This window comes from Aulonocara sp. 'chitande type north' Nkhata Bay, linkage group LG3 (genome assembly GCF_057382095.1).
Source record: "Aulonocara sp. 'chitande type north' Nkhata Bay isolate Kocher_YH1m ecotype deep benthic linkage group LG3, A_spYH_male_GT1.1, whole genome shotgun sequence".
In the NCBI taxonomy this organism is placed as follows: Eukaryota; Metazoa; Chordata; class Actinopteri; order Cichliformes; family Cichlidae; genus Aulonocara; species Aulonocara sp. 'chitande type north' Nkhata Bay.
The window spans coordinates 66,538,618-66,551,671 of record NC_141346.1 but is presented as its reverse complement, the minus strand read 5'-3'; the positions used below and the strand labels follow the sequence as shown (position 1 = coordinate 66,551,671).

General features: G+C 41.5%; 2 protein-coding genes and 1 long non-coding RNA gene across 3 annotated transcripts in view; 1 reads left to right on the top strand and 2 right to left on the bottom strand.

Moving 5' to 3' along the window:
* The window catches only part of LOC147336670 (uncharacterized), a 239,134-nt gene that overhangs the window by 74,989 nt on the left and 151,091 nt on the right, over nt 1-13,054 (bottom strand). The window lies entirely within an intron of this gene.
* On the top strand, nt 9,595-11,872 carry LOC147336677 (uncharacterized). The gene is made up of 2 exons (XM_086285607.1): nt 9,595-10,040; nt 10,932-11,872. Exons 1-2 carry the CDS (start codon nt 9,781-9,783, stop codon nt 11,200-11,202), a joined length of 531 nt encoding a protein of 176 aa, XP_086141733.1. The 5' UTR covers nt 9,595-9,780; the 3' UTR covers nt 11,203-11,872.
* Nucleotides 11,538-13,041, bottom strand: LOC147336676 (uncharacterized). Its single transcript, XR_015128319.1, has 2 exons — nt 12,640-13,041; nt 11,538-11,806 (listed from the first exon to the last, which is right to left on the bottom strand). It is a non-coding gene; the product is annotated as an uncharacterized LOC147336676 (long non-coding RNA).

Here is a 13,054-nt window from a genome sequence, read left to right as displayed (position 1 = left end):
GGGCCTGCAAACCTGTGTTTAAATAATAAAATCAGTTTAATTATCATGTTCGATCTTTTCAGCTCCTGGCTCCATCCAGAGCCTGCATCCCCAGAACGACCTAGAAACAAAACCTGTATATTAGCATCAACTTCACATTTAAAACTCAGTCCCCCCCTGTCCTTCCCTCACTGTGATCCACTCTGTGCTATAAGAAGCTAAACTTAAAACACAACAGTTATCAGTCATGTGCTTCATATAAAATTTGCGTATGTTTTAGTTTCACGTTGATCCTCTGAGTGTCATGGTACTTCTTTTAATTTGACTTTATCAAATCGAACCAAAATAGGCTTGCTGTCTTTACTTTGCTCGTTTTCCTCCAGCACCACCTCGTATCACATGCCCTTTCCCTTGGACCAGTGTTTGTTATTCCATAACTGGATTTGGAATGTGACAAGTCCACCAATCCCCTATATAACTCCTACATTTGGCTTTGGTTCTATTTTCCTTCTATAAAATGTCATTGACTTCTACAGTGGCCTGCTTTGGTTAATGGTAACATCAGTAACATCAAACATTTTCTCCCCTTTAGCATTTGGCATTTTCCCAACAATATAATGTGACACCATCATCTAAACCCAGTCAATAAAACAACATTTTCTTAAAGCAAACATCAGCAACCCAAAATTAGCCGCCCAAGGGTGGAGTCTGCAGCTCCACACCCTCATGTGAACCTTTCGGTCTCCCTCTCTCTCTTGTGCTCCTGCTCCTGCCAAAAGCAAAGCAAAGCATCCACCCTTTTCTTACCGGCGTCGTGAATTGTTTGTCAGCATCTACTCATCCTAACGTTGGTCCAGTCTTTGTCTCAGTGTCAAGTCAGTCAACACTTTAGTCCACATGGTCAGTCCAGTCACAGTCCAGTCACACACATCATGCACACGCATTCACACTAGATCTTGCTGATAGTGGAGCCTCACGCGCAAAGCATCAGATTCTCCACCCTCATCAATATGAGCTCATTTATTTGTTGTTTCTTTTGTTTTTAGAAAAAGAGTTCTTTATGATCTTGGACTGGATTGACTCGCTGCAATCCTTTTAGACAGGAACTCGCAGGTTCCCACAGGTGACCTTTTCCTCAGCCCATTGTAATCTGGAAAAGCTCACCTTATATTTGCTCTCACAAATTGTTTAACAGCGCTGTTAATTCAACCTTGCAGGCCTGCTTAGAACAAAAAAGGAGAAAAAGAGAGCTGATTATTAGCTCATCAGAGCACAAAACATCATCACCAAAGGGGGCGACACCTGACAGTTTTCTCTAAGTGCACTGTTACAGAAATAATGAGCCGCTCCTCGACATGTCCATGTTTAGTAAAACTCCCTCTATTGAAATAAGAAAACAAGCCAAACCTAACTGACAGAATTAACCCATCACTAAAACAACAACCCCAAAAATCTTCATCACAGAAAAGTTTTGCTTACTAATCCAACAATATGTTGTGGGAATTAGAACTTTCCGGGCCATAAAGCTTTTGCCGACTCTTGGCTTAACTAATACTTACATAGTCTGAAATCAGACTTAAAATCACTCCCTCTGTTCATTTTGCCCACATCATATTTCAGTGGTTGGCCTCAGGTTCTTCAGCTTCCTGACAGTCTGAAGTCAGCTGACAGAGTTTCACCTGCTAAATACACAGAAAATCTTGTTAAAGCCGCACAGTTTGCCCAGCAGTAATATTCCCATTAAGCCCTTTCTAAACACTTTATAACAATGTGTCATCACTAAATTATAAACTTCTTCTCCAAATCTGCACGACAGACTTTATTTAATTGTCCTGCGGCTGCTATCATATATTTTACCAAACAGTTCTTCTCACACAGTCACAGATATATTTCTCTCAATGCAAACTTCACTCATGTCTCAGACAGGAAACTTGAGTTTTTCTTTTTTTTCTGTCCCCACTCATTCAACTGATTTGCATATTGAGTCACATCTCGAGAAGTTGCCCTGACAACAGAAATGCATATTCAAACATTGCTGCATAATTCAATTATTATTATTTTATTTTTATTTCTACAGTCGTCACTTCTTTTGCTCAATCAGCTGGAAACCACTTCTAACTCACTATTTTAAACCTGCTCTAAGCTTCTAATCACTGGTTGGTCCTCCCAGTCTCTTTTTCCTCTTCACAACAGTCACTCTATTGTCCTGCAGCTTCCTGAGTTATTCCTCAGCTTCAGCCTTTAAGTGTGTTAAATCTACACCATTTAGCATTTATGTCATGTATTCACATTCATGAGTGTAAGCGTGTCTTCATTGCGTGTATGTTGTGTATTCATATTAATATTGAGTGTAAGCTGGTCTTCGTTGCCTCGATGTGTTTTTATAATCAGATTTAATTCCTGCATCTTTGCGCTGAACTGTGGATTCAAACTGTCTCACTTCTGATTCTCTCCAAAAATAATTTCACATGTGACAATTTCTACATGTGTGTTTTCTATTTTTCTATTCATTTATGTATTATTAGTTTATTTATTTCTTTATCTCTCTCTTTTTTTTTCTTTACCTTTCTGTTGTGATGCTCTGGATGTTTCTAAACCCCACAAATTCAGCCTCAGTGTTCAACCCAATTTTCCTGTGCTGTCACTTTAACACGTCCAGCCTTCACCTCTCACCGGTCCTCGTCCCCTCTTCTCTCAACTTCCTGTGTGGCCTCCCAAATCAAACACAGGCCCAAATCAGCTGTTTCTTCTTCTCTGTTCCTCTTTTCAGTCTTTTCTTGGCGCTTAACTCCCAGCATGGCAAATATGAACTCAGACAGTCCCATCCAGTGGTTTCACACAGTCATGTCACTGGTACACTTTCCAGCTTGTAATTCAGAGCGCATGTTTCCATCAACATGCTGCTGGACCCTTCAGTGTCTTTTTGCCTGCTGTTAATTCTTCAAGTCCACGGTGTTGTTCTGCCTGTCTTCTCTCTTCATCAGGAGATTAACTGCCCTTTAAGCTTCTTCTGAGGATAAGGACAGGATGAGAGGTGAAGCTGTGAAATTTTAAACCAAAGCCTGTTTTCGTCCCAATTCTGTTAATCTATCATTTTTCTGCTGTATTCTTCCAGGAGGTTGAGCAAGTCCGTGGGCACCTGTATTAACACACTAAGACATTTATTTAATATCATTTTCATTACTATTACTTAGCACTTTCATTGTCTAATTCCTCTGTTTTCAATTTGAAACGTCTCTCACAAGCTCACAAGCTATATTCAGACTTCCTGCTTCACTTCCTGCCAGACACACACACACACACACACACACACAAACAAACACACACACTCTTCACTTTACTGGATTTTCATCCGTTTCTACAGCCTAATCGAGCTCTTATTTTATGTTCACACTCTATATACCCTCTGTAACTCTACTAATTTTAATATAAAAGAATGCACCCTCAGCACACACACACACACACACACACACACACACACACACACACACACGTACTAAGCTCTTTCCATTTGCAAACATTAACCAAACGACATCCATCAAAATCCTCAGCGTGGTTAGCAGAATTCTTGCACACTTGTACAATACACAATAATCAGACAACCCAAGTACACACAGACACAAACACCATGATCCCTACGGGGGTTTTCTGGCACCCAACGCCCGGGTCCAACCCTTATGCCCCTTCTACTGATACCAGACCTTTCTTACATAATTTCGACAAATTTAAAAGCCTCTAAGCCCAGGTCCAACCTTGCTGGTCAATCAACCCGCTTCGGGAACGCCGTCACCGATAATGGTCAAATTTCTAGGCCCTATATTAATTTAAAAGTGCTCCCCGCAGCTTGACCGGAAACTCCACTTAACCAGCGTCTCAGTATTTAACTGGTGCCTGAAGCTTTACTTAAAGCTTTACCTGTCACCCGCATTGAAATGCTCACGCCTGAGCCAAGCTCTTCACTCAAACAGCGCAGGAAAGAAGTGATCCTCGACCACTTGGTTATTAACGGGAGTTCGAATCCCCGTGGGAACCACCCGGGCTAACTGGACATCGCCAGGCCTGACTGCACGTCCACGATCAGGAGTCGTTGTCACACGCTGAACACTGCGCTCCTAGGAGTCCAACCCCAGTCCTAGATCAATTTAAATACATTTAGAAGCACCACTGTGGACTGTCACCGCCAGTTTATTTATCTGATGCTCGGGTCCAACCCTATAATCAATTTGGGAATTAAATCCCTTAACCGAATGTCCTAATCTAATCTCTTTTCTTGGCTGATGTAACACAATTGACACACATAACACATCAACTTTAAGCACACGTCACATCAACTTTAAAATTCACCCCAGCATTAACAACAATAAGCTTTCATCAAATATTCCCCAGACTTTACTTTTTATTTATCACAAATTACCCAAAATCACCATGGACATGTCACCCGAAATCTACTTAACAGATTTTATAATTGACTTTAATTTCACCACTACTGAGCCAATTTAATGGTGAACATCATCAGCTCGGCGAACAGATAATTTAGAATTCATCCAATGTGCACAATTGGCTTTTTTCTTTGAACAGGCTGTGCCTACCTTTAAATCTTTTTAGACCAGTCTCCTGTTCACCTCATATCAGATCGCACCATAAGACGAATTTGTCCTCTCAGCCACAAAAGAATCCAGGTCACGGCACCAATTATTAAATTCTGTTCTTTTGAATTCTTTTGGCGACAGAGAAAGACTTCTGACTCAGAGTGGTCAAAGCTCAAAAAATGATTTTATTTTTACATTTCCGGAAACGGAGAACTGCAGCCACGAGCACGTACCCCAGTACTAAAAGCATTGCCAGGCAAAATACGCATACATAGTTCTGCTATAGGTCACACACAGACACACACAGTTTCCATCAAAACAACTCCTGATCATATTTTTTTATGTACTTTAATAATGAAGGTTTGTAAAGCAAGGCCACTTTTGACTCACAAACTAAGTGCTCACCCAGACTGAAAAACAGGAAGTTAGTGTAGAGCTATACAAGCATATTAATAAATACAGGAAGCCAGACAGAAAAGAGGAACTTGTACCGTATAAGGAGTTGTTGAAACTGTGTGATGTGCAAAGTACCAAAATAACACCTATATGAGACACATTTTTAGATTCTAATGTTAGAGATCCTGCAACTGCCGTTGGGCTGTGCAGGGCTCTCTCTTCCAGAGGATGATTGAATAAAAAGAATTATAAATGTTTTGACCACTATGAGTCAGGTTTTCTCTGTTCTATCATGGGGATCAAAGAATCTGGTTTTAATATTTGGTGTTTCCCGCCCGGTTCCCTTTGCAACAGAGAGAACAAATGTGGCCGAAGGTTGGATCTGATATGAGGCGAACAGGAGACCGGTCTAAAAAGATTTAAAAGTAGGCACAAACCTGTTCAAAGAAAAAGCAAATTTGTGCATATTGGATGAATTCTAAATTATCTGTTCGCTGAGTTGACGATCTTAACTATTAAATTGGCTCAGTAGTGGTAGAACTAAATTCTTTAGAATAAAGTAAAGCTTTGAGGTAATGATAATGAAACTTTGAGAATGACAGTACTGAGTTAAAGGTAATATGGTATTTCATGGTAAAAGAGAAAAAGAAACAATGTGTGTTTAAGAGAATATAGGACAATAGGGAATTGGTCATTGGTTTGTCCCTATTGAGTATAAAGCCGGGCTTGGACATCAATAAAATTGCTTGTGTGGTTTTGTGTGGTGTTTTCAAAGAGATTAAATTGTTTAGAACGGGGCGGGGATCCCTAAGAAGTGCATTTGCTCAGAAGGTTACGCTTCAACTCTGTGCCTGGACGCGGGTCAGAGTCCTCCGGGGGAGGGTTAGTTCGGTTAGCCACCGCGAAAACTGGGGGCATTCGTTAATAGCTAGTGGTCACAGGACCATTTCTTGTCGTCCGGGATGATTTAATGCACTTGTTTGACTGAGAGAAACCGGGTTTCGGGCGTGGAACCTTGACTTATACCTATGGGTAAAGTCTGGGTTGGTTGACGCTTTTAAATTGACTTAGAGTTTTAGAAATCGGGCCACAGTCCGGGACTGATACTGGCAAATTGGTCATAAAGAAGGTCAGACCCTAGTGGTGGACGCTTCATAAAGTAGGTCAGACTCTGGTGAAAGACGCTGCCGTAGAGCGGGTCAGATTCCAAGTGGACGCTGCTAAAATTTGTCAAAATTGAGTAGGATTTTGTGTTGAGTATGTCAGGGATCCCTGTGTTTGTTGTTATGATTATAAGACATCTTTGTAATATAAAATAAACATTTTTACATTTAAAGACTTTGCAATTTAACAGTGATTTAAGGCTGGAAGGATGCTGAGAGTGTGTGTTGAAATGAAAGTGTGCATGTTGTGAAATCCTTTTAATCATTGGTGATTCTATAAATATATTGCTGTGAACATCGCTGAATTTGTGGGTTTTTAGACGCTGGCTTATTTATATTAGAACATAATAAATAAAGTTTGGGTTTCTTTTAGTGAATTTTGATGAATTGATTTATTTTTTGGTCTATAGTGGATGAATAGTGCATACTGCATATATTGTGTCGGGCCTAAACCCTGAGGCATTAAAGACAAATATCTCTATTTAAATAGCAAGTATAGGCAAGAATTTCAGTAATAAATGTTGGTGTGACTTATTTTTTGATTTTGGTGTGTAATGTGAGAATTGATTAGAGGTTTTAATTGTTTTTCTTTCAGTTTGAGGTCGTATACGCACTTAACAGGGTGCGGTCTACTTCCTCTTTCTGATTCTAAACAGCATGTTTGATGAAAATAGTTTATCACAAGTGTGTGATTCTAAGTGTGTGAACGTTGTGGGTACTGCATCTGAGTGATTCTGTGTGATTTGTACAAAATAACAAATAAGTAATAATAACACTACTGGGGTGAAGATCGTGGGTTCATAGCAGAGTGCGTGAAAAAAGGAAGTCTGAGAGAAGAGAGTGTGTCTGTGTCTGGCAGGAAGTGAACAAAGTTCACTGAAGTTCTAATCCCCATAACATATTGATAGATTAATAAACAAAACGTGTCTGGTATTAAGATTTTTGTGGTTGTTGTTTTAGTGATGGGTTGATTCTGTCGGTTAGGTTTGGGTTGTTTTCTTATTTTAATAGAGGGAGTTTTATTAAACATGGACATGGTTAGAACTGGGCCCTTTAACATGGTAACAGTGCACTTAGAGAAACCCTGTCAGGTGATGATGTTGTGTGCTCTGATGAGCTAATAATCAGCTCTCTTTTTCTCGGTTTTGTTCTAAGCAGGCCTGAAAGATTGAATTAACAGCGCTGTAAAAATTTTCGGGAGAACAAATATAAGGTGAGCTTTTCCAGATTACAACTGGCTGAGGAAAAGCCGACCTGTGGGGACCTGATCAGGTTGTAAGTCCCTGTCTAAAATGATTGCAGCGAGTCAATCCAGTCCAAGAGCATAAAGAACTCTTTTCCTAAAAAACAAAAAACAAAACAAAATAAAACAAATGAATGAGCTCACGTTGCTGAGGGTGGAGAATCTGATTATTTGCGCAGGAGTCTCCACTATCAGCAATATCTGGTGTGAATGTGTGTGACTGGACTGACAATGTGGACTAAAGGTTGGACTGACTGGGCACTGAGATAAAGACTGGACCAAGGGTAGGATGAATAAATGCTGACAAACAATTCACCACGCTGGCAAGAGAAAGGGGATGCTTTGCTTTGCTTTGCTTTGCTTTGCTTTTGCCATGAGCAGGAGGAGCGCAAGTCTTAATTCTGGGGCTGCTGATTTTGGGTTGCTGATGTTTGCTTTGAGAAAATTCTGTTTTATTGACTGGGTGTAGATTATGGTAGTACATTATATAGTGGGGAAATACCAAATGCTAAAGGGGAGAAAATGTTGGATGTTACTCATGTTACTATTAACAAAAGCAGGCCACTGTAGAAGTCAATTAAATTTGATAGAGGAAAATAATTACAACCAAAGTAATATTTATGAGTCAAATAGGGGATCGCTAGACTTTTCATATAAAAATGCAGTTATAGAATAACAAAGACTTGTCCAAGTGACCAAGGTTTTTTCCCTTTAAAACAGTAAATTATTAAAATAGCTGGTACTGGAGGGAGACAGGAGCAAAGTAACGACAGCATATATATTTTGGGTAAGTCTGATAAAGTAAAATAAAATGTACCATTACATTAAGAGGAGCAGGAAACAAATGGGAGACCAGTCCTGACGGTGGATTACACTAGGACTGAGGTCCTGATTGAGCGTGTCACCGGCTTCAGTGACAGTAACCTCTGGCTGGACTGGGTGGCTCAAAATGCTAAAGAACAACATGTATCTGATTGTGTTGCCTGTGCTTCAGCTAGACCACGTTTGTTCACGGAGCCCGCACCACTGTATCCAGAGGACAAGTGGGGCTATGACTGCATGTTGCAGATGACTAGAGAAGCGGTGAGCACTGGCAACTGCACTATCTTGTCCAGCTTATTTCCCCTAATTCACAAGCAAACACAAGTAAGACCATTCATGCCCAAACGAAACAACTACACATGCTTTAAATTCTCAACGGATACGGTAAAGTACAAGTTGGGAGAGATTGACCCAAGTTGGTGCTCTGTCACACTCACAGGGAGAACCACAAACAAAGTAAGCCAAACGAACACTTTAATTGGAACATGGGCAAGAAGTGGGCTCTATTATTATTGTGGACGTAACACCCTTTTGGTTCGTGCACATATGGGAAGTGAAGGGACGTGCGCAATGGTGCGACTCGGAGCTCCACTCATGCTAATTGGGAACAAAGTAAAAGCCATACCACAACGCGACACACGCACATTGGTGGCCAGATGTAAGAGACACATTTTGGCAAAGAGAGGGACACAGGGAATACATGCTTATGACCCTAGAATGAACTCGCCTACCTGGATTGACTCAATAGGAGTGCCCAGGGGAGTTCCAGATGAGTATAAACTAGTGGACCAACTAGCTTCAGGATTTGAACATATGTTCATATGGATAACTCCAAATAAGAATGTTGATCGCATAAACTATGTTCATTATAATGTGCTGAGCCTCTCTAACCTGACCAGAGATGCCATGGAGGGGTTCACAGAACAGTTGGGTTCGACCTCACTGATGGGAGTGCAAAATCGAATGGCCCTAGACATGTTGTTGGCGTGAAAGAAAGGGGGCGTGTGGTGCCATGTTTGGAGCAGTGTGTTGTACCTTTATCCCCAACAACACTGCTCCAGATGGCTCAGTAACCCGAGCTCTGGAGGGGCTGAAAACTCTGTCTAAAACCATGCATGAGCACTCGGGAATTGACAATCCGCTGGACAGCTGGATGACCTCAGTGTTTGGGAAATGGAGGGGTTTTTCATGTCTGCAATGTTTTCTACTGCCACTTTTTAGCGATACTGGTCACCTGCGGTTGTTGTCTCATTCCTTGTGCCACAGGACTGCTGGAAAATGTAATAACGAGGGCAGTGGACCCTGGAACGGTGGTTCTGGTGGCCATGATGCCATTGATGGACTTACGGTGTGTTCACACCGAACGCGATGGACGCGAATAAAATGCCCCAAACGCCCCTAATTTGACGCGTGTACATTCGCGTCTCAACGCGTGTCCAAGAAAAATCCATCGCGCGTCAAAATATGATATTTTGACGCGCGTGAACCGGAAATGTGGGAGGAATGTGGGAGGGAGTTGTGCCAGACCGGTATCTTTGCAAGATGGCAGCTATCGAGCTAGCGCTTGAAGAGAGAGTCTCCCTTCTCTATGTACTGTGGAGAGCAGAGCAGCAGCGTAAAAGACGTCCTCGCCGTACCTGGGTCCATCAGGTCCTCCAGAGGCATGAGCAGTTTGGTGAGTTTCACCACTTGCTCCAGGAGCTGCGCCTGGATGACGGCCGATTCCAGCGCTATCACCGTCGGCCAGTTTGAGGACCTGCTTTCCCTCGTCGGTCCCAGCATTGCCCGCCTAGACACCAACTACAGACGCTCAATCCCACCTGCAGAGCGCCTGTCCGTCTGCCTGAGGTTAGTAAAACTATTTAATACGGTAGTCCTTTATTGATATCTGTGCTAATATGCTAATCCATCCAGTTATACACTGCTAACACGGATGTGCTATGCTAACAGTGAATGCTGTCGGTGTTTACTGAAAGCAAACTGTGGTACAGAGACGACTCTTTATAATATTTCTAGTGATACTCAGAAGGTCTCATCAAGCCCCGATTTAATTCGATTTATGCTGTTATCAGTGTTTGCAATGATAGCATGGCTGTGGTGTCACATCAGTGTATGCGCTCGGTGTTTGCTGATATCAAACTGTAGCATTAGGACCACTGAGTTAACCTTTGTAGTGATACTCACTCCTTTTTATTTAGACCTGGTTTAATTCTGGGATAGTTGAATATTTGTATATAATCCCTGCAGCTGTCCGACTCTATAGCAGGGGTCACAGCCTTTATTAAAACAGAGTTAGATAAAACTGTGAACAGTTTGGTTCATCTCTAGTTACATGGTTCTATCTTGATAAGCTATGTCTTATCACAGATTAATTTTTCAAAAATATTAATGATTTAAGCAAGGAAAGGGCTACATGTCAACATACAACTCTTTATTTCTATTAATGTCTTACTTCATTCCTACCTGATTGACATGTTTAGGAATTGTGAGTGATTGGCTCACTGTAGTGGCAAAAGTTGCTACCAATCAAATTATGATATGTTAAAGTTAAAACAAAACACAACTGTTTTAGATATTATCTAATATACATTTTGTAATTATCCTTATAATTACAAAATGTTTTATGTAAGATTTAAGTTTTGTGATTTATATCTGACATCACAAAAGTATTTTGGAATTTGAATAATGTATTTTGTAACTGCAGTACACATAATACTGATTTTGAACAATTTTGTCCAGGTTCCTTGTCACCGGGGACTCCTTCAGGACCATCGCGTTCAGTTTCAGAGTCGGTGTGTCCACGGTGAGCCAGATCACCCCCAAGGCAGCGACGTCCATCTGGGACTGTCTAGTGGACGACTTCATGGCTGTGCCTTCACCTGGAGACTGGCGCTCCATCACAGAGGGATTCCAGGAGCGCTGGAACTTTCCTCTGTGCTGTGCAGCTCTGGATGGGAAGCACATCCAGACAAAGGCACCCCATATATCATATAGGAGACACACACATTGATATACACTAAATATTCATTTCATTTCTTTTTTGTGGTGCCCAAATTGATGCACCTGCTTGATTTTGTTTAAACAATTATTGCACACTTTCTGTAAATCCAGTAAACTTTTTTTCACTTCTCAAATATCACTGTGTGCGTCTCCTGTATGATATTTAACTGACATTTTTTATTGTAACAACCAACAATTTATACAGGAAAATAATGTCTATTAACAAGGTTGCCCAAACTTCTGCATCCCACTGTATCAGTATATTTTGTCATTAGTATAATATGAAATAAATTCTACATGTGTCAAGTCGTGTGCCAACATTTGCTGTGTAGTAGAACTGAGACATTAGTCATTATAAACATTTATTTGAAATAATATTAAAAGTCTCAAACAGAAAAACATTAAACATAAATATATAAAATATAAGAATTTACAGAGAGACAGGAATAAAAAGGACCAGCTGCTCTCCAGAGCAGGAACAAGGCTGAGGAGGAAATGCTCCATTGGAGACTGGTGTGGCCTCTTCAGGGACTCCAGGATGGCCAGCTCCACCGCCGATGGACCGTCCTGGGACCCGTCCCTCATCTGCCTCGGAGCCGTCCTCCTCTGTGGGCCTGTAAAACAGCACAAAACACAAAGAAATGAGAAGGCTGCTACTAGATTTTAATTTCAACATTGAAAAAAAAAACAAAACAACAGGATATAATCAGATTGGTTGTAGATATTTAGTAAAGGTGATCACAAGGGAATCCCACCGACTAAAAAGGTATCAGTGCTTGCTGTACATATCTGTGGGTGCAGCAGCAGGAGCTCAGGGACTGGGGATGCTCTGCTGCAGAATCAGTTGGTTCTATCAATACAGTATTAAATGTTAACAGGTTCGATATAATAATCGTAGAGTAGACAGTGGTCCCTCATTTATTGCAGGGGTTCTCAGAATAACTAGCCCCTGGTCACAGTTCTCACAATTGATTCTCAAAGTGCAAACCTTTGTAGATTGCAAAACGTAAAAGTATTATTATGCCGCGGTTTGTCTTCATCTGCCCGCCACTTTCGTGCGCCTTTTTCCCTCACGGTGCAGGTGTCTATTTCCGAATGAGGCTCATAGTTATGGGTGTTTTTGTGCTGTTTTTTCTATTGGACGCGATGGTTATCAAAACCAAACGTGATAAATTTGGCAAGCGCAGGAGATTTGTCAATCAGGCTGCAGAATGCAATGCTGTACTGTGCAATAAAAAATCAGCGAAAAAGCAAAGCAGTGACGGATGAACAGCGGGACCACTGTGTGCTGTTTATTAATAAACAATAAAATATATTCCTAAATGATAACATGCATAAAAGCAGAACGGTATTTGTACGTCAGTGGGAAAATAGCGGTGGCTTGCTAGCTTTTGTGCGGCTTCCCCGGGTCAGTGAAAACTTTCAAAAGAGAAATGAATGAACTTACCAGGTTGCCCGATCTCTTCACATATCTTCCTCCAAGCTCGGTCCTTTTTATTCCTGTCTCGGTACTGAAAGCAGCTGGTGTTGTACAGCTCCGAGTTGTTTGCTACCGCATTGATTAGCCTTCCCCTCCATTGAAGTATGAAAGGCTTTGGCTGGATCTGCCCCTTTGACCTAGGTAACAGCCACGTCACCAGGCTCCTGATTGGTTGTCGCGGCGCGATTTGACGCTGGAGTTCAGATTTTTCCAACTCGAGCGGTAGACGCGAAACGCGCGTATGCACAAAATGCAACACAAAAACTCACGCGCGTGGTTTTATTCGCGAGTCAAACGCGCCAGACGCGCTACACTGACGCGCGTTTCACGCGTTTTGGCGTTTTCGCGACGCAAATCTGCTTCCGAATTTTCGCGGGACCCG